We start from the raw sequence: 25,825 nt of genomic DNA, 5'->3' as shown, positions 1-25,825 counted from the left end.
TTATTTTTTCATTTGTACTCTATTAGTGGATCCCACTAATTGGTAGACACATTAATCTTTATTTGTATAGTGTCATGTCATTCATGTCTTCAACACATCATCAAAATTGACTATAAAATTGAGTGTGGACCAAAACAAAAATTAAAATAAGGGACAAAATATATGACTTTTAAAAATAAGAGTAAAATAAGAGATCAAAATTTCAAAAAATTGAAAATAAGAAAATCAAAATTGCATTTAAGAAAGAAAAAAAATAGTGAGAATGATATTCTATTGTGAAAATACATTGTGTTTGAACTTAGCCCACAATTTATAATATGTTTTTGATAAACCCGATGATTGTTACTATTTGCTACTCCCTCCGATCCTATATATAAAAAATGTTTTACTTTTCTAGGTTGGAACTTGGAAGCTTGGAGCGGATTTGAGAATGAGGAAAACGACATCGTTAGCAATTGGGGAATGATCCAAAGTCCGAAATGCGGAAGAGGCGGACAATGGGACCCACATGAAGTAGACCCCATCTTTCTCATTGTTGTTCTTATCCGATTCATTCATTCATTTCTATATTTCCATTTATTTCTCCATAATCATAATTCATAATCCATAATCCATAATCACTCACTCACACTTCACTCCCTCAAAACGCAACGCAACAACAAGTACCGCCACATGTCATTCATCACCCGCTCCTACCTTTTTCCTTCTTCTTCTTCTCCAACACTCCTTTCTCTCATCACATAATCAAACCTCTCTCTCTCTCTCTCTTCCAAATCATTTTACTGTTTCCGTTTCTCTTACTCCACCGGAATACGTTTTCCGATCATCACTAAACCTAATCAAGCAAGTGAACCACCTCTTTTTCTTCTTCTTCTTCATACTTGTACTTTTATCTTCCATTTTTAACAACAACCATTAATTAATTAATTAATTAATACTAAATATTAACTAAATATCTTAACGTACATATCTTCACTCTCACTCTCTGTTTACCTTCAATTAATTAATCAATCTTCATCATGTTAATTAATTTCATTGGAGTACTTGATCAATAATCTTCTACTACTAAACAAAGTTAATCATCATGTTTTTAATTTAATTTTACTTTTCTGTTGTGCTAGTTGACACTATTACTATTAATTTTATTGGACTATTTATTTGTTTGTTTGATCATAACTGTGGGCTATAGTTTGTTTGATTTCATAACTGTGTGCTAATTAATTTTATTTTTCTTCATGCAGTTCAATCCCTAACAATATTCTTCTCAAAATGGGGGAACTTTGACTTTCTTCTAAATTCATTCATTAATTCATGAATTAATTAAGTGATATATACTGTAGTATCATAGAAAAAAATTAATTAATTAAGTGATGGGGGGTATTTGTTCAAGGAAGAGAAATCAACATGTTATAGAAGATGATTTACGCAGAGGAGTATCTTCTAGAAGGTACTGTAGAAGTGCAAGTACAAAATGGTTAGGAGCAAGAAGTTTTAAGGCTAATCATTCTCCTGGAGGGGGTACATGTCCCTCTCTTATGGATTTATGCATAAATAAGATGCGTCAGGTCAATGTTTTTATTTTGCTTAATTGTTTTCTTGTTTGTTTCTCTTTCATTCTTTTCTTTTCTTTTGTTTTCATATAGTATTTGATCCAAGTTATTATTATATGTAACAGGATTTTCATAAATATGATTCCTTTTCCATTCTTCCAAGAGATATAAGTCAGTTAATCTTCAATGAATTGGTGGATTCTCATTGTCTTACAGAAACATCTCTCAATGCTTTTCGAGATTGTGCTCTTCAGGTACTTACTTTGTGTGCAAGAGGGTTGCTGAAATTGCCTGTTTTACTCTGATTTAAGTACTTAGAAGAAGAAGCTTTGGTTATTAAATTGTTGTGTTTTTGGTGGCAGGATGTTTACTTGGGTGAATATCTCGGAGTGGATGATGGTTGGATGGATGTCATTGCTTCACAAGGGTCGTCTTTACTTGCAGTTGATGTTTCTGGGTCTAATGTCACAGACAATGGACTAAGACTCCTAAAGGATTGCTTAAATCTTCAAGCTTTGACCCTCAATTACTGTGATCAATTTTCAGAACATGGACTCAAACACATTAGTGGTAGGTAGAGTTTGTCATTAGAGTTTTTAACCAGAATATATATAAACTATAAATCGTGTACTGTTATTTTTGTCTTCCCTTTTTATGCAAAAAAAACAAACTACTATTGCAATTTTTTTGATGTCTTACTAAAGGAATTTGGAGAAATTCACTCATAAATGTTTAACCTTCATTGGTTGTTGTGCAATATTGGCCCTATTTTACACAAATAGATATGAGAGTCCTTTTTGATTAACATAATCAATCAATGTAAATTTGTTGCATAGGTCTGTCAAACTTGACTTCATTGAGTATCAGGAAGAGCTGTGCTGTCACACCTGATGGAATGCGTGCTTTTTCCAGCCTAGTTAATTTGGAGAAGTTGGACCTTGAGAGGTGTTCAGATATTCATGGGGGATTTGTTCATTTTAAAGGTTTCTATTCTTGATATCTTGCTAAGTTATTTATAAGAAGTTAACTTCCTTGTGTATTTGATGTTGTTAAAAACCAACCTCACATCTAGTAATCTGAAACAATATAAATTTTTCTTAATGTATAGTTAGGTATGATATATGAATAGTTAATTGGGCAGTTAACATGAACTTTATCAGGCTAGAAGATGATATTATTGTTATTGCATAAAACTTCATCTAAAAAATTTGTTTTGTTTCTTGATCGTCTCTTAAATTTCATGAACTTTATCAGTTGACATGAAGGTATTTTGCTGGTTGTCTGTTGTAAATTTCAAATGCATCTGATGAATTTATAAATATTCTTTGAATCAATAACTATGGTCTCACCATCTTTTATCAACTGCTTAATATCACACTCTTTTAAATTATTTTAGATGAATTATCATCACTATTTTTTAGTTTGTGTCAACAGCATCTGGTTGGTTGGTGTCATAGCCTATGGTTAATGGCAATAATAAGTTCTACAATGGCAAGAATAAGTTCTATATAAAGTCAACGAACCTTTTTATTATACAAAAATGATTATGGGGGGACAGCAGGGCTGAGGTCAGGGTATGCCAATTTAGGATATATTTGACTTCTTATAGTGGACTGCTAATAAGAGCCGATCTACGGATCATGACGTCAAAGGCTGTTTGATCTTACCACTTGAGCCAACCTTCATTGGCTTCTTATACAAACTTTATTATCTAGATACTATTAAATGCTTTCCTGCACTTGCCTTGCTTTCAAAGAAACTTGGTTTTGGAATTACTAGGTTATAGATTTAGTTCCTTTATTCTCATACAGGTCTGAAAAAGCTCGAGTCTCTTAATATTGGATGCTGTAAATGTGTTACAGATTCAGACATGAAGGCTATTTCAGGTATTGGTCATGCATTTTTTTTTATCACAGTAGTTGCATTGCATGATACAAATATATAGAAGTTGTTTTATTTTTTATCACAGTATGCTGACAAAATTCATATTTTCATGATACAATATATAGAAGTTTTTCCCCTAATTAGGTAGAAGCAAAATGTTATTATGGTTGATACTTTATACCTGAACATATGGTCTTGTAACTTAATTAACAGCTTCATGAGATTACCTAATTCAATTCTTTCTCTTCGTACTTTTAGATGCAAAAAGTTAGGCCATGATCAGAGTTTGAGTTTACCGTTAGTATGAAATGTTTCAGGTTTTATTAATTTAAAGGAATTGCAAATTTCCAACAGCAGTATTACTGATCTTGGGATTTCTTACTTAAGAGGTATTTCCGCAGTCTTTGTCATCCATTACAAGTGTTACAACCAGACTATAGCAGCTGCTTCTTTTTTATGTACATCAGAACATGTTTAGTTGTTAATATGTTAGAATATAAAATAATATCTCATAATATCTTGATATTATGTTCGAATATATTGGTTTCTCTCCTATGATCAGTTTCCAATTTAGTATCTTAGATTATCTCCTAGGATTAGTTTTCATGTTTCTTAGTTACTTTCATGATTTCCCTATTTAATTAGGATTTGGAATCTTTTTGTATCACTCACTATAACTAAGGGATAAGTACTTAGTCTTTTGTATCAAGTTATTATCAATAGTATTGAAGTTCTTATCATTTCTCTCTTCTTTGAGTCTAAAACCCCTAACTTTAACAGAAATACACAATTAATGTTCTTTCTCTAGTGTAAATATATTATTCTCTTACTATCATCAAAATGGAGTTTCAGTTTATTGAATAAGTTGTAAAAGCAGTTTCCTTTATGTATAATTACATTGATTGGATATTCCTCTCTGGATTACAGGTTTGCAGAAGCTTACCACATTAAATGTTGAAGGATGCAATATCACTGCTGCATGTTTTGAGTATATTTCTGGTAAAAATAATCACATTTTATTCTGTGTCAGTTCATTTCTGTTGATTTTAGACATCAAATTTGTTCTGGACGTTGTTTTGTAATGCTTGAACTTTCCCTCTAATTTATTTAGAATATTAATGATCAAGCCGGACATGCAATTCATGTAGTGCTTACTATATATCTGATCTTGGCATCTCATATTTACTTATCACTGTTCCAGTGTCCGAAATTTCATCTGTTAGTTCATTAATGTGTTTTTTTCTCATGTGCAGCCTTAACTGCCCTGGCATGCTTAAATCTCAACAGATGTGGTCTTTCTGATGATGGATTTGAGAAATTTTCTGGTAACTTGAATATATATAGTGACCCTATTTGAGGATTTTTAATGCCTATGTCCATACTTCTTACTTCTAGGGATGACGAAACAACAATTGCTCAGTTTACAACACATTCTCCCTTTCCTGCAGGTCTTACAAGCTTGAGGAGGTTAAGTCTTGCATTTAACAAGATTACAGACGCATGCTTAGTTCATCTAAAAGGTTATTCATACGTCTACAACTCTTTTAAGAGCTACTATTTTTTCCACAAGCTGCTTCCCTATGTTGAAGAGATACATGATTTGTACCGTTTGTCTGTGGATGTATTTTTTTTCTTTTTCTTAATTCTTGCCACCACCTCCCAATTTTCAGATGCTAAGCGCACATTTGAGTATTTGATCTTGAATTGGCTTCTCTTTGGCAGGTTTAACTAATTTGGAGTATTTGAATCTTGATTCTTGCCAGATTGGCGATGAAGAGCTTGCTAATTTGACAGGTTTACTACTACGTTTCATGTTTTCCCTGTATATAGATTTGAATGGTCATTACATTGTTTAAAGCTTAGGTAGGCTTGATACAATTCTTTAATGTTCCTACATACAATAGATCTGAAATGGGTCCATCTTTGCCTCAGACCTTTCAATAGAAAGATTTAGAACACCAAGTTTCCTCTAGATCCACGCTTATATTGAACTAAATTATCATGTTATAAATTTAAAGAACTATTTGGTCTTGACATTGTGCTTAGAATATTCATTACATCTTGCATATTCTGGTAGTTTTAAATCATGTTTGATTGTTATTTGTTTCATTAATTTTGTTCTATCATAATGTTGTCTTTGAAGGGAAGAAGATTCTGTTTCTTCTGAATATCTATAAAATTTTAGGAGTCCATGTTTTGTATTTGGAAGTATTGCCTACAGTATAAAATTTACAGTTATTTGTTCTTTCAGGCCTCTCTCTCTTGAAAAGTCTAGTGTTGTCTGACACTGAAGTTGGAAACAACGGGCTTCGATATATATCAGGTTTGTGGAAACAACCCTGTAAACTGTAGTTATCAAATGAGATTTTTATTTTTGAAATCAGTGTGATTTATTTTTAAACGAATTGAAATCTGTGTGAATTTTTTTGTTTGAAACGAAATCATCGAGTTCATTGGCAGATAAATTGAAATTAGAACATATGTTTCTATACGTATTTTTATATGTTTGACTGCTTGTACTACGAGGTATTCTGTGTTTAATAGGATATGGTTTGCTTCACTGCTTCAGTACCTTGACATTGTGTGGTTTGAGGCCAAATCATGGAATGTGATCAACTGATCATAGACTGTTGTATATTATGTTGAAAGATAAATTTCAGAAAGCCCATTTAATTACACAAATATAAGTGAAGTTTTGTAAAAAGAAAATAATAATTTGCCAATCTGCCTAAGATGTGGTTGCTGTGCGCGACATTTAATTCACAGACACTGATTTTAATGCATGTGAAAATTGGTTCTTGCTTTTTGTCCAGGTTTAAACAAACTGGAAGATTTGAATCTGTCATTTACCTCAGTAACTGATAATGGCCTGAAAAGACTCTCAGGACTCACAAATCTTAAGTCACTTAATCTGGATGCTCGACAGATAACTGATGCTGGACTCGCAAATCTTACAAGTAAGCATTTCCTTGTGTATACTCATTACATAAGCCATGTCTTTTTTCATGTGTATTAACCTGCCAACCTTTAAATTTCGGTGCTATTTGTACGAACGTTTTTGTATATGTATGGAGGGTACTGCCTAGTGCTGAGAAAGCAGCAATAATAAATCATCAAACATGGCCCAGTTTCTCTGACCAATTATTTTACTTACTATTATTCCTTTTAGTTTGTTTTACTCTTTTTAAAAATATTTTGCATATCTAACACTGCAGCATGCAAAAGTTCCCTATCTTGTTTTTTTAATCGGGTCATCTATGTTGAGTCATCTTAATGTTTCTCCCTCTTTATGATCCCTTGTGAGTTGTACATTAGTATTTCTTCTCTTTCTTTACTTTCACATGCTCCATTTTTTCTGGGTGGATCATCTAATATTCTCTTTCAATGATTGGTTATTTTTCTATTATAAATATTTTACTTTTTATATTACCATTTTAGAAGTCTAAAACTTTCTAAGTAACCATTTATTCCCATTGCATATTTGTCACATGCTATTTGGATACAAAAAACTTTTGTATTGGATCAAGTGTTTTATCAGGTAGAAACTATATCTGTCAGATCACAACTCTTTCTACTTAAGCCCTTGTACAAAAACCATGTTTGAACCTAACTCTGGCCCTATCTAAACTAAATCTTCAAACACGACATGATGGCTTGCCTTCAAGTAACAATCCATATTTTAGCACTTGGCTCTGAGATTCTACCTCTATGGAATCAAACCTCCAGTTCTATCCATCTCTGGCCCACCTGGACTTACTGAGGCAGGATGATGGCATGCAACTAACAAACCCTTTCCAGCACCTGCAGCCAGTAGTTTGTATCTTTTTTGGAATCAAACTCATGACCTCGGCTCTCATACAAATTTTTGCATGGTGTGCATACCAGTAGGCGAAAAGCTATTGTAGTTAGCTAAGGCACCACTCTTCTTCAACTTAAACCTATCAGGAAGCTCTGCAGTTTAACCTGACTCTGGTCCTATATTGCCAAGGCAAATTGCTAACCAACAACATATTGCAGGTTTTATCTTTGGTTTAGATATTTCGTCGAAAGTTTTTAATTTTAGAAGCGAACCTTGCATGAAGTGAATTTTATGCAAAACTAAACCAAACCAAGATACTTTTACTCTAAGCTGACCAGATCATGACCCTGTTATGAGTTGTGGGCAATAATGTAGATTTTTTTCTTAACTTTTTAATGTTTCAATGTGCATATTAATTTGTGTGAGCTGTAATTAATTTTGCGTCTGTTAGTACTTAGTAGCTTCAAATGTAACTATCTGATTGGCTCTTGTGTCTTGCATAGGTCTGAGTGGGTTGGTAACATTGGATCTCTTTGGTGCCCGTATTACCGACTCTGGAACTACATATTTACGATGTATGTATATGCCAACTTCAGCCTATTGTTGATTTTCTTCGTTCATTTGGTGTATGCTTGCTGAATATTACTTTAGATTAAAATACCTGATTATAAATTGTCTCTGTAAATTGTACTTCAATATCTAAACCAAAACTAGTTAATTTTAATCTACACTTTAAATGAGAATGCATGAGTAAAGATAAGAATACTCAACATTTGGCATGCTGTTTTCTTTTTTTAGGCATTTGATGTTTATCATATGGGTATTGGGATGCACACATTTGTTATATATTCACTTAACATGAAGAATTTAAAACTGCTGACCTGCACAAACAAGTCTTTGCTACCCAACGAGCCGGTTCTTTTTTAATTTTGGATCGGATGTATTCATGTTTCTTTTTCTTGTACCGAACACTAATTTAAGTAATGGGAAAACAATCTTCTGCATAAAATTATCTTGGTGGCTTAAATGTTATTTCCTTTTTTGCATCATGCAGCGTTCAAGAACCTGCAGTCCCTTGAGATATGTGGTGGATTATTAACTGATGCAGGCGTGAAAAATATAAGAGAAATTGTTTCCCTGACACAGCTAAACCTTTCCCAGAATTGCAAATTGACAGATAAAACTCTGGAGTTAATCTCTGGTATTTTCTGCATGTCTTCATTTCTGCATATCTTGCATCCTTTTTTCAACAATAATGATTTGAATGATTTGTCAGATGTAATACAGACACTAGACTGTAACTTGAATGTCTGGTAGCCTATTGTACCTTGCTAATTCAAGTTGAGTAATGAGTGTTAATTAATCACCACATGTAGCGAGGGTGCAGCTGGTATACTAACTTAATTTCATGTGCAAAAGGTTAAAATATTAGCTGTAAGCATTGCATGAACACGTGTAAACCCATTGATCATGGGTGATTAAAGTCTTGCAGAATCAGAAATAAATGAAAGAAAAGAAAAAGTAGATGGAGAAAATCATTTGTTTGCGTTGCTTTTATATTCCTTGCTTGCCCTGTATTTTGACCAAATAAAGAGGTTTGTTTTGATTTTGTTAACGCGTGTTTGTGTATCTATATCTGAATACAGGAATGACTGCACTGAGGTCGCTAAATGTTTCAAATTCTCGTGTAACAAATGAAGGACTGCAGCATTTGAAGCCTTTAAAGAATTTGTGCACTCTTTCCTTGGAGTCTTGCAAGGTCAATGCAGCTGAAATTAAGAAGCTTCATTCAACTGATCTTCCAAATCTGATAAGCTTTCGGCCAGAGTAGACCAGGTGATCGAGAGAATTCTGTTCTTTGCCTGGTGAACAAACAATATTCTGTACATATTTATAGCTGCTGTTTTGGATACTTATAAAATAATATTAAGCGAAGATGAAAGGCAATTTCTAAAAAATGTATGTATAGTATCAGGCATGCAATAATGTAATTATGCTTTATTTTGCATGTTTATATTCCGTCTAAGAATAATTTTACATATATCTTTTTCTTTTCTCCCCGAGGTGTATATGCCATGTGCACTATCTATGTGTTCTGTGCCTTATGTAATAATAACATTGCATTCTCATATGTAAATATAATGTTTAAACCAAAGTGACACTGTCCACTTTCTATTGTTTGTTGATCCTTATAGTCATGGTTGTTTTACCCTTTTGGTTACTTGCTAGTCTTAAGCTCCATGTGAGAAGCATATGATAGTTACTAGTAGTATTTTATGATTCTGAATAACATTTGATAAGTTGTCGCCATAATGTCTGGGCGATTGTAACGTCTGTTTTTTTGTATGCAACTATATTCTTCATACAGCTTGTATTTGTCAAGTTTACACTGTCAAAATTCACAATGGTCTTTGGCTTTAGAATTCACCATCTTAAAAAGATTAAAGTTGTATGTCACCGAGTTGCACAACTATACAGTGGTTTCAATGTGTGCAGGAGAAACATGTGTTCATTTATTTAAGGTTTTTTTCTGATATATTTTAGTATAGCTCCTTTTAAGTCCATCTTTTGGAACACTTTGTTCCCTTCATCCTTCAAACTCATGAGACATAGGTATAAATGATAGAGATTTACTTTTTGTGCCCCTAGAAATCCTCACACGCCCCCTGAAATTATCAAACTAACCCCCTCGCTTTTTAGGATGCGAACTGTAAGTTCGCACTTTAAGTAGCAAGTAACATTACTTTTTATTCAAATTCAACGTCTCCACCTTCCTTGAATGATGAAAAATATTAAAATGCAAACACAGTTTGCATCCTAGGATGTCTTTAGTAAATAGTCACAATAAATAGTCTTGGTATGAGACGTTATCACAATAAATAAATAAATAGTCATTGAAATTAAAAAGTATGTCTTTTATTAATCATTTTAATCATTACATATACCAATTGGAATTCAAAAAAATTTATACATACGAATCTAATAGAAATAATTCTTAGTATTATTAAGACTAATAAACAACATCAATGAAATTGTTTTGGATTTTCGTGGGCACGTTCTATTAGAAGTGATTTCATAATATTCGAGTCCTTACTTATTTAGTTTAACTTTTAAATGTGTTTTTTGTTGATTAATTTAGTAGTATTAAAATTACAAATATAAGAGATATAAAGATGTGTTTGTCATTGATAACGCCAACAGCTCTCAAATTGAGAGACCAAAGTCCTAACATACTATACTACTACTATAGTACTAATATTATATTGGCGCGCTATTAAAACAAACAAATAGTAATCAATTGTTCCATTATCCTAACTGTTACTTTCATCAAGATTTCACCATATTCTTGATTTCAAGATTTCTCCAAGATGGTGATTCCCAAGTTTGAAACTGTGTTTGAAATCCTACGCCCAACTGGTTGCATCATCAAGTTTCTTGCTGTTTATGATCAACCCAATGCCTTCATCCAATTCAACACACTGAGCAGTCGCTATAATCATCCAGGTTTGTTAATTAATCTTTGTGCTAAAGTTAAGTAAATTAATTAATCTTCTTTTTCTTCTTCTTCTTCTAATTCTTGTGCATATATGTTGCAGTTACACAATGCATGGAGATTCCAGCTGCTATGAATCTCTTGCGGGAACATATCCATCTTTTTGATGGAATCGCGATCGATATTCGCTTGGCTGAACTTAATGGATACGAATTTATTCGATTTGTTAAAGCGGAAAATATTGATCGTGAACGTTCTGTTTGTGGTAAATAAATCTACTTCGTATTAATCTTTCTTTAAATTATGTCTCGACAAAATCTTTACTTAAATTAATTACTGATCTGTTTTATTATTAATTAGTGACATATGATTGCAATGATGCTGCGGTTATAGCAAATTTAGAGAACCATGTGAACAACATTGTGGGTGGTAAGTGTTTTATTACTTCTTTGGGTACCAACGATGAGCCTGCGCCGCCAACAACGCCTCCAAGAAGTTGTCTTCGAGTATCAAGATCTTTGGGTACCACCAACGATTTGCCTACGCCATCAACAAGTCTTGTTCAAGCCATGAACGATGTTACGGCTTTCGCAGCAGCACCACCTAATGTTTTGACTCAGGTTTAATTTTCTATTCATTTAATTCAATATTAAAAGTTTTACATATACAGTATGTCTAATCATATTCCATATTATTTAATAGTTTGGGTTTTTAAGATATCTAATGTTAACATTATATTTTTTGACAGAAATATCTAATGAACATTATTAAGATTATATGATTAAATGAATTATATTATGATTCAAATTAGGAAGCAATAATTTAATTTTGATGTGTAGATTGGTGGTGCTTCTCAAACTCAACTTGATATTCCCCTTGAGATGACTCGTGTACAAGTAGTTCCTGTTGATTCAATTCGTGTAACAACTACTAGTAGTAGGACTCTTGAACGTGACAATGCCAAAGATGATAGTGTTTCAAGTTCAACTAAAAAAAAACATATATAGGTAAGGTAACCTAAAAACTGCTTTTAATTAATTAACATTTACTTCACATTTTATGTTTAAATTTAAGTTTTTGAGATAATTATTATAGATATTTAATTTTTTTTACAATATTTTTTGTTGTTGCAGATTATATGGAAATTTGGTGAGAAAGGCTTCCTGGAATGTCACATATTGTTCAAAAGTTTGAAAAAATATGAAAAAAAAATAAAAAATTCAAGTAGGACAATTTTCTTGATGTTATGTACAGTATCATTTTGCATTTTTTACATTACATTGAAAAACCCAACTGTAATTGTGAATGTTTGTCCTAAGTATTATCAATTCCAAGTGGTTAATGTAAGTACATTATCTAATATTTGTAGTAGTAATTGTTGTTTTGCTATCTGATTCATAGCACTTTTTTTTAATAAGATCAGAGCTTGCTTGAAATAATTAAGGAAAATACACATATGCAGCGCAGCGAGCCTCATTGCCTTTTTAGTGCTATTTGTTTTAGGTCTTTAATTGTATTAATTAGAAAAAAAATAATGATATAACCTTATGTATAAAATGTTTTTTTAAACCAAAACAATAAATTTGAGATAGATCGCTTAGCTTCTTAGAATTTGATTTTCCATCACAAAATATAAAGCTAAATTGTCCCTAAGAGTTATATTATAGTTGCATGTCCAAACGAGATATCGAATTCAAAATCTTAATTGAAGTAGAAAATATATGTATCATCTCATCTAAACGTTTTCGAGTATTTTCATTAAAGGAGAAAATTACATGAATACATAACCCACAAAATTGGAGAAAAATATAAGAGGTATACACATTTCGGGCCGGCCCGTTCGGGCTTCATCGGGCCGGGCTAAAAAGCCCGGGTAAAAAATGGGTTACCAAAATTAGTGCCCGGTCCGGTACGGGTTGTCGGGCTTTCGGGCAGGCCCGATTCATTTTTAAATTTTTTATATTACTTTTAGTGATCGAACTCAACATTATTAATACGATCAATAATTCTCGCGTGTCTTATTTTTACTCATCAGCTATCTACATGTTTCTCGCGCGCCCTATTTTTACTCATCTGCTGCCTACGTGTTTCTCGCGCGACCTATTTTTACTAATCCGCTACCTACGAGTTTCTCGCGCCCTATTTTTACTCATCCGCTACTTACGAGTTTCTCACGCGTCGTATTTTTACCCATCCGCTACCTACGACTTGCTCGCGCGCCCTACTGTTACTCATCCACTACTTAAGAGTTTCTCGCGCGCCATATTTTTACTCATCCGCTACCTACGATACCTACAAGTTTCTCGGATGCCCTATTTTTACTCATCCGCTACTTAAATAGTAAAAATGAAAAATTTGAGGAAAAAAACCGTCTGCTACTCAAGTAGTGGATGATATTTGAGAAACTCGTAGGGCGGCAAAATAAATTATTTATATTTATTTTTAATTTTAATTTTTTTATTATTATTTAATCGGGCTTGCGGGCCGCCCGGTGCCCATTCGGGCTAGCCCATATTTTAATCGGCTTTATCGGGCCGGGCTAAAAAGCCCGGAAATAGTTCGGGCTAGAATTTTCAAGGCCCAAGCGGGCCGGCTCATTCGGGCTAGCCCATTTTGACAGCTCTACTAGCCGCACACAAGGAACAAAAAAATATAGTACTACCTACTAACTACTAAGACAATGAAGAATAAGACCCATTTATAAATAGTCGTACACTACTACTATAGTCTATATATAGTACTAGTAATCAATTATAGTCGTTACATAATCTCCCCCCAACTAACTAACTAACTATCTTGCTTGTTAGCACAAAATTTAAACTGCAATTTCGTGATTCTTCCTTAATTCCAAGATTCATATCTGTGATCATCATCATGGTGATTAATTCGTCCGAAATATCCCATATGCCAACTTTGCTTCATAACCTTCACTCAAAAGGCATCAGCCTCAAATTTTTTGCAGTTTATCATGATCGCCAAATCAAAGAATTCGAGAATCTGTGTAGGAACTATCATCATCAAGGTTAATTTCAATTCTTCTTCTTGATTAATGTTAATCTTTTACATGCATATTAATTAATTATATTATATGTATGTAATATGTTGCATGCATGCAGTAACACGCAGTGTCAACGGTATTAAATTAGCTAAAGGTTTCTTGCTGCAAATTAAGAATTCAATTAATGGTATAGCGCTTGATATTCGCATGGCAGAATTTGATCGATATGAATTTGTTCATTTTGTTCAAACCCAAATGAATCTTCCTCTTTATGGTACGTATCTTATTAATCTTTCATTTAATTAGTAGTATTTGAACTGATGATTATGATATATGTTAATGTATGTATACTAGTGACATATGATTGTAATGATTCAACAATTGAAGAAAGTTTATTAGAGAATGCAATAAACCACATTCAGGGTCATGCTAATTCTTGGATTGCATCTTTGGGTCTACCACCAAAGGTTTAATTTTAACTTTCTACTCATTTTTTTATTTATTTTAAATGTATTGCATCTTTGTTTATTATATAGTTTCACCTCAAATTTTAATTTTGATGAAATTTTCTTAAATTTCAATTAATTATAGGAATATGAATTGGAGAAAAATAGTTTAGAGACTAAAATAATATAGTTTATTCAAATTATATTATTATTAAGATTAGATGATTTATATAAACTTTTGCTTTGCAGACGAGGGATCAAGCTACTCAAACTGAATTTGATGTTCCCCTTGAAATATTTTCTGATATATTCAAGCCTGTTAGAAATGAAAATCATAGTAAGAATGGTAATGAAAAAGGTCCAACACTAGCATTTTTGAAGAATCCTAAATATGATGATTCTAAAGTTACTGGTGTTTCCACTCAACTTTTTCTTGGATTACCTGAAAAAGACAACAATGATGATAGCAATAAGAGAAAGAGAAAGAGGAAACAAGGATAAATAGTGCATATAGGTAAGGTAACATGTAAACTCATTTTAATTAACATTAATGACCTCACTTTAATATTTAAATTTAAGTTTTTGAGATCTTTGTTATAGATTTTTAATTATTTTTTGTTGTTGCAGAATATATGGAAATTTGCTGAGAAATCCTTCCTTGATGCACATAATGTTCAAAAGTTTTACAATTTTTATGTAGTTCAATTTTCTTGATGTATACCTATCATTACATTCAAAAACCCAATTGTAATTGTGAATGTTCATCCAAAATAGTACTACCTACTAAGATTAATGATCTCGTTTCGTCTCATTGGCACATTTGTTTGTTGGAAATTAAATATAATTAAAGATGCGAACTCAGAAAGTTATACACAAATTAAGCCTACTTTTAATTATTTGTTCAGGGAATGAATGGTTTATAGAATTGCAGACAAAAACAATTGTCACAAAGTTTCATCACAAAGCAGGCAACTTTAACATCTCATTTGAGGGCTTAGAAATGCTGACACAAAGTACAAGTTGTGTGAGCTAACAAAGTACACTCTGAGGACATTGTTCGTCGAAAAAATCAATCAATGTCGTGTCAATCTGTGCAGATTGTGTTAGGTGTCAAATCCATATTCCGAGGACAACGTTCCTCAAAAAACTCCTCAGAAAATGAAATTCCAACTAACATTTTTGCGAGGAAGATTGTTCCTCGGGAAGGAAAAAAGGTCTATCACAATTACCCGGGATTTATGTTCCTCATAAAATGGTTGGTTTCTTGTAGCTATACAATCACTATCAAATTTCATACACAACTTCATGAACATAGTAGTAATCACCCTATAGGTGAAGCTCAAATTTTGAATCACTAACATGAACTCCGACATCAGACACAACTTAAATAAGTTGACATAAGTAATAATTTGACAAAATTGTGTAATTGAATGTAACTAATGTCGCATCGAATACCAAACACGCCTTGAGTATGTACTGTAGTTGAAGGTTGAATATGTCAACTGATTTGTGGTAAGGGATAAGAAGTTAAAGGTCTTTGATAAAGGAAAAAAAATTAATCTAACAACTAATTACTAACATTGATTGGTTTTGAGCATCCTTTGGCCTAGTTTCCTGCATGTTTTGTATAAATGTGGAAGGAAGGTTACATACTGAGACAAACAAAATAAATCATATTTTGGCTTTTCAACTTGACATCATCATAAGAACCACTATCTAGAAGTGAAAATGTACTAGAAATGGGATACTCACATCACTGTCTCAATTTTTATGTTCGATGCGCTTAAGTGAAAATCTTAACTTGTGCCCTTAAACCCATCACTGTACTATAAATTTAATATGTTATGTATCAATTATTTTTTAAACAAATTATACAAAGAAGTTTATCCAAAAAAAAAAGAAGAGTTTATATGAACAGTATCCAAAAAAAAAATTATATGAACATTCATCATGTTCATTACTCCCTCCGTTTCAAATTACATGACATTTTAGAAAATTTTATTGTGGAGACTTCGATATAAGGTCGCCTGTTCGGCATACTACTGCTCTTTGGCTCCTTTACTTTAGTTCATCATTTCTTTGCAACTCTATTAATCAACCTCCTCTCGTTATCGTTTGACATTCTCATTCCTTCATAGGCGCTTTAGAAATTCCATTAAAAAACAAAAGAATTCCTACGTGTCTTGCCAACTCATCATTTTGAAGTTAAAAAAAAATGAAAAAAGCCTAACTTTTGCACATTTATAAAGAACTCAACAACAAAGACAACAACCATACACCACCATGGTTGCAGCAAAACACAAACCACCGAAGAAGAAGAAGAAATCATATACAAATCAAAACAATCTCTTTGCATTAATCTCCAAAGTAACACAAACCGCACAATCCTTTCTCTCTCAAAATGACCTTACACTTCTCCCTTCACAATCTCTCATTCTCGATTCCTTAATCTCTTCAACTTCTCACTCTCTTTCTCTTCTTCTCAAACCCTCACACCCCCTTTTTCTTACCTCCACCCCCCAACACAATTCCTGGTTCCACCGCTTCATTTCCTCCACCTCCGTCTCCGATTCACGATGGCTCGACGCTTTCCGCATGTCAAATCCATCTTTTTTCCATCTCCTCGATCTTCTCTCCCCTTCACTCACTTCTTCAATTCCAAACATTTCCCCTGATTTTGCCCTAGCCGCTGCCATTTTCCGATTAGCTCATGGCGCCGGGTACTCCTCCGTTGCACGGAGATTCGGAATCTCTCCTTCCGATGCTTGTCGCGCCTTTTTCGTTGTTTGCAAAGCTGTTAATGATAATTTAGGGAATTTGTTCGAGCTTCGTACTGATTCGGATAGGGTTGTTGTGGGTTTTGGTTTTAATTCACTTCCCAATTGTTTTGGGGTTTTGGGTTTGGCTGGTTTTGAAATTGAAGATGAAAGTTTGAGTAAAAATCGTTTTTTGATGGTTCAAGCATTGGTTGATTCTGAAGGTAGATTCTTAGATGTTTCAGCTGGGTGGCCGAATTCGATAAAACCCGAAACAATTTTGCATGAGAGTAAGCTTTATCATGATATTGAAAAATCAAAGGAATTGTTACAAGGACCATCTTATAAGCTAAATGATGGTAGTTTGATTCCTCAGTATATTTTGGGAGATTCATGTTTTCCTCTTTTGCCTTGGCTTTTAACACCTTATAATAGAGTGAATGAAGAAGATAGTTTTAGTTCAACTGAAAACGCGTTTAATTGTGCTCATAATCGTGCAATGGGGTTGTTTGGCGATGCTTTTGGGCGGCTTCGTACTAGGTGGCAGCTTCTGTCGGATTCAAGGAAGTGGAAAAGAGAGTGTGTTGAGTATTTGCCGTTTGTTGTTGTTACTGGTTGTTTGTTGCATAATTTTCTTATTAGATGTAATGATCCATTGTTAAGAGATAAAGGTGTGAGTTGTGTGGAAAAGGAAGGGGATGATGGTCTTGCTTCTGAGGGAGTGGTTGATGAGAGTGCGGCGAGGATAAGGGATGCACTTGCTTTGCATTTGAGTAAGGTGAGCCTCAGAAGATGAATGCTTGGTGATGGTCTATGTATTTTAATGTTTAACATGTTATTTTGGAACTGATTGTAACATTAAACAATGTATGGCTATTAAGTTTGAACTTAATCCCCTTTTTGTATAGCATGATGCCATGTTATAGGTTATTAATTAAGTTATAATATGCTAAATTTGTTGCCATCAACGTATGTACATGATATGCTAATATTGATGTTGCGAAACAATATGATTGTAAGAAAATTGGTACCAAATCTCTGTTGTAGATGGTAAGAACTAACAAGAACTAAGAACATGACAACATGTTATGCAAAAATGCATCAACTTTTGCTTCCAATTAGGTTAGAGAGGGCTCAACCCTGAGTTTGTGATGGTCAAAAATGGTTTCGATCAGATGTGAAGACGTTTTGGCTTTTGACTTCTAGCATCAAAATTGATTCTAAGTTTAAGCTCTCATTTATGGCTTACTTGATGGCTTGTAATTGATTCTGAATTTTATTGTAATGTGATGGGTATATTTCCACTATTTCCTTGGTAATTGCATACTCAAGCAATTTGTTAACTTCAACCCATTTTTAAGCAAAATCAATTTTGTTAAAAATCAGTTTTGTCACTGCACACACTATAGTCAGTCAGACAAGAATTCATATGTGGAAAACAGACTTCAAAATGCTCTGAAGTTGCAAAGAATGAGATGTAGTTAAACTTTTGATAACTAATTTAGTCATTGTATGTTAAACCTTATGTTACAAGCATTAACACCAAGGTAAGATTACCAAATTTGAAACAAAAGCTAAGAGAAGCAACATTTGTGATCAATATGTACAAGTATCAACTATCAACACACGAATCTGTACATTTCTGAGCAGACAGAAGTCATGTCATCATAGTTTGACAAGTGTCATTGCAAATCCCATCTCTACAGGATTGAACTAGAAGCTGCATATGGTTGAATTGAATCCATTCCTGTAAAATAAAAATGCATGTCCCACCCTTCTTTTAGAGTTGAAAATGGATGTTCTGCTCATGAACATTTACTAGTTACACAGTTCAACCAACATGATATCATACTCCTTAAGCCATAACGTGATGTACCGTCTTCTCTCCTTTGTGTAACTCGAATAAACTCGCTCGCACTTAAGCTTCCATCACGGTTAGCATCAAACACATGAAAAATTATGTCAACTACGTTATCTGTAACTTGGACACCGCATACCTGCATGAACATTACATGATACCGTAATAATATTACTACTATAAATTTATTTAATTATTTCACGCATAATAGGGAGTTGTTAGTACCTGAGACGCCGCTCTTTGAAAATCATTTTTTCCCAACACTCCATTAACTTTTCCATAACTGAATAAGGCTAGAGAGAAGGACTGTAACTTCTTCCGCAATTCAGCGAAAGCTTTGAACTCCTCAAATGTAATTCTTTTTTCTCGTATGTCTGGATCATTGTCTAATTCGTCGACCCTGTCCAGAAGTTTGTTTATGTGATTGATGTCTGCAGATGCAACCAAGGACAGTGCAAAATCTTTGGCGGAAATGGTTCCTTTTTTATTGTAATCATAATGAGAAAATTCTAATCTCAAGATCTGCAATTTAATTCATTATTAGAGCAGGTAATATAGTTATGGACTAAAAGATCTTTGCAATCTTTAAGGATACATAATAATGCAGAATCTAACTAAAATTCACAAAGTTATCATGGCAGATCGTGGAGAAGCTGCTGCAAGAACAGTGAGGTTGAGAGGCTCACATACCTCATCATGCAGTTGTCTTAAGAATTGAACAAATTTTTCATGTTGTAAGCAATCCGTTCCATCTTTACCAAAGAAATCTTCCAAGAGACCGCCATTTTCTATCGAAGTTTTAATGCCGAGACGCCGTCCGTCTCTGTGGTTAGCCCCTTGTCGGTTTTGAGATCGCATCAAGGCCATCACTTTCTTGAATTCTTCCTTGTCTATTTCCCTGTTGACAACACAATAGACAATGTTCAATGAAAATTTCACCAACAAAATTGAAGGCCAAAACTTGATGTAGTTTGCAAATATAACTAGCTACATTTTCGAAAGATAAAGAGAATCCTTACCCGTTATTGTCGATATCAAACATTTTAAATGCCACTGAAAAGCTGGATTCTGGTATGCTGAGAAGAGTAACAAAAAATATGTACCTGGTGTCGAAAAAACAAAAGTTTTATTATCAAAAGTATATAGCACATGAACTTTGTATCAATGTGATCCACCTTTCAAGCAAATACTCACTCTGGAAAAGAAATGAGTCCATCACTGTTTGTGTCAAAGAGCATAAAAAATTCAGAAGGAGCGCATTGTAACGTGCCAGGAACTTGTTCCCCTCTCAGAAAACCTTCCCTAACACGGCCTGATTCGGAAGGAGGAAACACAGGAACCACAGCACGCATCAAATCTGCTGGTGTCATAAAAACCTCACCACCAGGGGCTTTATTCGATGCAAAGTACTCGAATACCTGAAATCAAACAAGGTGCTAGATATTAAAAAATTCCGTCTTAACAATTTGCAGAACAAAGAAACAAAAAATGGTGCCTAATGATCATTAATCAGACTCATAATGACAAAGATTGATTACCTTTTCGGGAGGACTCTGCAAGCGAATGCGTTTTTCATAATTGAAGAACACTCTTCTTCTATAACTGTCTGCAGTAGCACAGAAACGCAACGAAATTATAAGTGTACGCACCAAATCAAATTAAACAATTAAACTGCCAAAATCCAAGGTTCAAATCCATACTGCTAACAAATTCTCCCTAGCAAATTAACTACTAACATTTGCCTATAAAAAAACTACAAGAATCCTACATCCATAATCTTCATATCCCTAAGATTCAATTCAATAATGTTCTATATAATCCTAAATCCTTAAAAGCTAGTAAATCTATTATTTATTCCATGAAATCTATGATTATAAATTAAAGACTAACTAATATACGAATAAAAAAAACATTTGGCATTGCAAATTGAAACCCCCGAAAAAAGCAATTTTAATACTAAATCAATAAATAATTGTAACTTCATAATTTTTTTGCTGAACGGGAGCATCCCTGCGCGCAACTTCAAAGATTATCTCCCAAGGTAATTGAGATCTATTTAAAGGATTGATCTCTTCAAACAAATGTTTTTCAATACGCACCAACCAGCTATCGAGCATTGTAACCAAATAACTTGATCAATTAAGTCATAAATAAATACTAACAGATTCAAACTAATAAAAATTTCAAACATAAGGGAAAGAAAAGGAAAATTACCATTGAAGAGAAACTTGGATTTATTTTCATAATTTTGTTGAAACTGATCTTCAGTAGCATAATCAGAGAATGAATGCAAAGAGTTATTAGCACCAGGAGAAGATAAAGAAGAGTAATACCAAAAACCTAAGGTAGAACCAACAACCACAACCCCAGAAGTTATTGATCTAAGAAAATACTCAAAATCTCTGACCCTTTCATCACCACCATTTCTGAGCCCACCAAAAGAGCTCAATGTAGAAGAAGAAGATGATGATGATGACGTGGGTCGTTGTGATTGGGTACACAACAACCTTATGTTATGTCTTAGAGACTGTTGGAATCTTCTGCCCCAAGAAAACAACATGCTAAGGTTGAGTTTTGCTTCAAAAAACTAAAACATGGAACAAAAACATGGGTAAATAAATAAATAAATGAAATGTTACTACTTGTTTAGGTTGAAGGTAGAAATTTGAGGTTGTTAAGAAAAACGTTTGAGTGGAAAAAATGAGTGATTTTTCATAACATACGTATGACTTTGACCAAGATATGGTTTGAACAAAACGGATTCAAAGGGAAATGTGTGGACTTTATCCATTTACTCAAATTGTAAATTTGTAAGTTACTAAGTCTTTTTTGTGGTCGTAAATATTACTAATTTTAGCTATATAAGTAAAAGTTTAATCATTTTTATATAAATATCATAAAAAAATATTTTTTTTTTTATATTTGAAACTCCTACATTTAAATTTCTTTTGTTCTTTGAAACAAATAGATTATAGAAAAACTGTTAGGATTAGTTTTTCATTTTAAAGCTAAAAACGATTTGTTTAACAAAATGATTTTCTAAAAAATCTATAACAAACACTATTAAAACAATAAAAATAATTCTTTTTCGGTGAGACCTACTCTACCCTTTCATAAATTGAGGGTATATGCCCATCAATCAATAAGAACAAACCACATGAGTGGATTTATATGTGGTACCCCCAAAAAACTTGTAACAAATTTTTGAATTTGCACACGTGAACTTGCTTATAGCTTGTTCTTATTAGTTAATGAGTATATACCCTCAATTTATGAAATGGTAGATTAGAAAAAACCTTCTTTTTCTTTAAAAAAATCTCAAACAAACCATCCATATAGGTCTATATCAATGCCAAAACATATTTATGCAACAATTACGTTATTTGAACAATTGGTCAAATTTAAAATAAATAAAAATTGGTCAAAAAAATTATGTTATTTGAACAACAAAATAATTAACATTCTGATGTGGCATGTGAGTTGAGTTAGTCAAAATTAGTGGGGTTATCCTTTCATAAAATGGACTTAAATTAGAGGATAAAAAATACTATTACTACCTCTGTCTCTAATTATAAAACCTCATTGAGATATTGCAGAGATTAAGAAATTGAGTTGTGACATTAAATTTATTGACAATTGGTATTGTTTTTATAATTTTATCCTTCAACAAAGAGAATGAGTTATTGTTTTTCTAAAAAAAATATTGGCAATTGGTATTGTGAAATTATAAAAATATTTTTTAAAAAATAAAAATTGATTTTTTCTTTTAAAAAATCCCAAACAAACACATCCATAATTGATCCATATAAACACAACATATTTATGCAACAATTATGTTATTTGAACAATTTGTAAAAAAAAGTGTTATTTGAATAACAAAATAATTGATATGTTCATGTGACGTGAGAGTTGACTTGACTAAAATTAGTTGAGTCATCCTTTCATAAAATGGGTTAAAATTAAAGGATAAAAAAATACTATTAAAAGAATTAAGGATAAAAAATACAATATAACATATTGTTTTTCATCTAAATTTATATTATCGTGACTATCTGAAACATTAACGTCTCCATCTATCCATTTTGTGATTGGATCCTCTCCTTCACTCTCCTCTCCATCTCTCTCAATCCTCTCTATCTCTCTCTTAATTTCAATCTCTCTCTTCAATAAATTTTTTAAAAATAATAATGAGAGAGAGTGAGATTAAGAGAGAGATAGAGAAGATTGAGAGAGATGAAGAGGAGAGTGAATAAGAGGATCCAAATCCATCAATTTTCTAGTGTGCTTAATTGTATACCTATTTGAATAATGCTAGCAACACACTCTTTAATAAACACACTCCAACACACTCTTTTTTATTGGTTGAAATTTACATGGGTCCCATAAAAAATGTGGTCCCATAAAAGAGTGTGTTGCTAGCACTCCTCTACCTATTTTACATTTGGTTATGACTTTTATTGACTTAAACTACACTATCGTTTGACTCAGCTTTTTTTTACCATTTCTTTTGAACTTAAAGTTATCCAAATTTTTTTTATAGTGATACGATATTTTTTTTATAACAATGGGGCCTAAGCCAAAAAAAAAAATAGACATCAAGCGAGTGGGTAAGGATCCCATAACACGAGATAATGGTAATACCTAATTTGAGTAGTAAATGACTTATAGTAAATGATATTCAAATCCAACTATAAACATCAATTGTTAGAAGCGCATCCGCACTTGATATAAATAATGATACATTCTCATTTTTTGTCTAAGTTGTATAGTGGTTTGACTCACATACTATAAGTGTGAAGATGTGAAAAATTTGAAGTTCGAACCCTAACTTCTTTAATAATATTATTTATTGGTAGCTACCAATTGAGATATCATTATATGACCTTATTTTTTAAGTTTTAAGCAATAAAATATGAATTTAATTTATATAGTTGTTAAAAATTACAATATATATAATTTTATCTTAGTATCCACATATATAATCTAGTTTCGTTAAGGGTGGATAAGTGGAGTAGATGATTGGAGCTCAAATCCCGACCCCTATCTCTTACATATATAGTGTAACGTTTCTATTAATTGACATATGCTCCCGAGGACTCAAAATATATTTTATGTCATAGTGATAAATAAACTTACCTGTTTTAAATTTAAATATACATTTAAGGTAAATTCTAATATGGGTCACTTCATCAAGTGGTCCATGGTGGGCCAGTCATGAATAACATTATAACGAATACGAATTTTACAAAATCCACCGTTGGATTGAAAGTTTATATCATTTAGATCATCCATAGAAAAATTTAGAAAAATTGAAAATCATTTGATATGTTATTGAGACACATCAAGATTAACGGTTTATTAATTAACGTAAATCTTGATGAGTCTCAATAACATATCAAATGATTTTCAAAAAATTTTAAAAAATTTATGCATGATCTATACGATATAAACTTTCAATCCAACAATGAATTTTGTAAAATTCATATTCGATAAATCACTTGTCCACGGAGGTGGTCAACGGTAGCATTGGCCTATATTTAAAGGTTTATATTTATGATGACTATTTAAATGTAGCTGAAAATGCAGATGTAATTTTTAAACAAGTAATGACTAATGAAGGTGTACGGGGAAGTAGAACTCTGAGTTAAGGAAGGAACTACTAGTAGTATATTGTCCTTTTACCTTTTTCTTCCTAAAAAACCAATTCACCATTAATATTTCACGTGATATAAGTTGGATTCACCTATGTTCATACCTATTTCTCTGTCAATTCCAGTCCAGCTAATGTACATAATTATCAAACACAAACCTTAATTCGAAGGAAGTGTGTTCTGGACAAAGATTTATAAGTAAGAGGTAATTCTCGTCTTATAAGTCGTTTATTTTGTAGGGTTGAGTTACACTCAGCTCTCAATTCTAACATGAGTGTATAAATATACGAGGGCAATCTCACCCTTTGAGCTAACTTTTGGGGTTGAGATCCAAACATATTTAAGATGATATCAGAGCCTCTTCATGATCCGTTGGGCCACCTGCTTAACGGGTTTTTGATCCGTCCATCCACCATTTATATCCGCGCTTCAAGCCCAATAGTGTTGGACACGATGAGTCTGTTAAGAAGTCTCACATCGAATGTGAGTAGGCACGGACAAAGGTTTATAAGTAAGAGGCAATCCTCTCCTTACAAGCCGATTTTGTAGGATTGAGTTAGATTCAACTCTCAATTCTAACATGAGTGTATAAATATGTAAGAACAACTTCACCCTTTGAACTAACTTTTTGGATTGACATCCGAACATATTTAAGAGGAAGTAAGCAGATGACATTTAGTTAGATGAATCAAAGGGTAATAGTAACATTTAATAATTCAGTTTTGTCCAATAATTTATTTATTTTTAACCATAATATTTGTTTGTAGTTTACATTGCAAATCCAATAAATATTTTAAATCACATTATTTTTATTATTATTACTATGTTATAAGTATGAAATTTATACTGTCGTTTAATAGTAAATAATTTTGGTCGAGAAATCTATTAAAAATAGGTAGATTATTTTCTCCAAATTGAATTTTCTTATTAAGAAAACTCAATATAATAAAACTGCATCAAAATATATGTAGTTAATATTTACAAAATATAAAAAAAAAAATATTTTTAATACAAAATTTACCTTTTTATATCTTAACTAATATCCCGAAGTTACTCATTAGTATGACCCATAAGAAAATAATGACTACATCCTCTTGCAACCCAAAATTTATGTGAATGTGAACCATGTCAGAGGATGTAAACTATACAGTACTAGTACTCTGTATCTAACTAAACCTTTCCTATGGCTAATTAATGTCCATGGTTTGCCTATAGTAGTTTTTTGTTAACCATTGGTGTTTGACTTCTACTAAACGCTATAAAAATACTTCATCCGACTTTATTTATAAGTAAAAATTACTTTTTAAAATTTATTAAGCAACTGATGTATATCTAATTTATAAATATAGACTAAATGAATTTGTTGTTCAATAAATCTAAAAAATAGTTT

At 32.5% G+C, this 25,825-nt stretch overlaps 4 protein-coding genes across 5 annotated transcripts; 3 read left to right on the top strand and 1 right to left on the bottom strand.

Moving 5' to 3' along the window:
- The first annotated feature begins 571 nt into the window (after positions 1-571).
- LOC123881884 (F-box/LRR-repeat protein 14-like) lies at positions 572-9,388 on the top strand. 2 transcript variants are annotated; one of them, XM_045930637.1, is made up of 16 exons: positions 572-843; positions 1,242-1,565; positions 1,676-1,804; positions 1,913-2,120; positions 2,387-2,533; positions 3,362-3,436; positions 3,752-3,823; positions 4,362-4,433; positions 4,688-4,759; positions 4,883-4,954; positions 5,157-5,228; positions 5,686-5,757; positions 6,248-6,391; positions 7,737-7,808; positions 8,288-8,434; positions 8,880-9,388. In XM_045930637.1, the coding sequence occupies exons 2-16, from the start codon at positions 1,371-1,373 to the stop codon at positions 9,062-9,064; spliced, it is 1,734 nt and encodes a 577-aa protein (XP_045786593.1). In that variant the 5' UTR covers positions 572-843; positions 1,242-1,370; the 3' UTR covers positions 9,065-9,388. The 2 variants fall into 2 exon arrangements, with proteins under 2 accessions (XP_045786593.1, XP_045786594.1); XM_045930638.1 differs by lacking the exon at positions 8,288-8,434 and having other exon boundaries at positions 581-843.
- Positions 9,389-10,523: 1,135 nt separating this feature from the next.
- On the top strand, positions 10,524-11,733 carry LOC123922696. The gene is made up of 4 exons (XM_045975395.1): positions 10,524-10,737; positions 10,830-10,991; positions 11,087-11,346; positions 11,566-11,733. The coding sequence occupies exons 1-4, from the start codon at positions 10,602-10,604 to the stop codon at positions 11,731-11,733; spliced, it is 726 nt and encodes a 241-aa protein (XP_045831351.1). The 5' UTR covers positions 10,524-10,601.
- Positions 11,734-16,453: 4,720 nt separating this feature from the next.
- Positions 16,454-17,722, top strand: LOC123922695 (protein ALP1-like). Its single transcript, XM_045975394.1, has one exon. It carries the CDS (start codon positions 16,454-16,456, stop codon positions 17,720-17,722), a length of 1,269 nt encoding a protein of 422 aa, XP_045831350.1.
- Positions 17,723-18,301: 579 nt separating this feature from the next.
- Positions 18,302-21,495, bottom strand: LOC123881883 (calcium uptake protein, mitochondrial-like). Its single transcript, XM_045930636.1, has 7 exons — positions 20,999-21,495; positions 20,323-20,390; positions 19,979-20,202; positions 19,804-19,887; positions 19,475-19,682; positions 19,010-19,306; positions 18,302-18,923 (listed from the first exon to the last, which is right to left on the bottom strand). Exons 1-7 carry the CDS (start codon positions 21,342-21,344, stop codon positions 18,732-18,734), a joined length of 1,419 nt encoding a protein of 472 aa, XP_045786592.1. The 5' UTR covers positions 21,345-21,495; the 3' UTR covers positions 18,302-18,731.
- Positions 21,496-25,825: the final 4,330 nt, after the last annotated feature.

The sequence above is a fragment of the Trifolium pratense genome, linkage group LG4, assembly GCF_020283565.1.
Source record: "Trifolium pratense cultivar HEN17-A07 linkage group LG4, ARS_RC_1.1, whole genome shotgun sequence".
Classification (NCBI taxonomy): Eukaryota; Viridiplantae; Streptophyta; class Magnoliopsida; order Fabales; family Fabaceae; genus Trifolium; species Trifolium pratense.
Note: the sequence above shows the minus strand (reverse complement) of the source record. Positions and strands in the feature narration are given on the sequence as shown.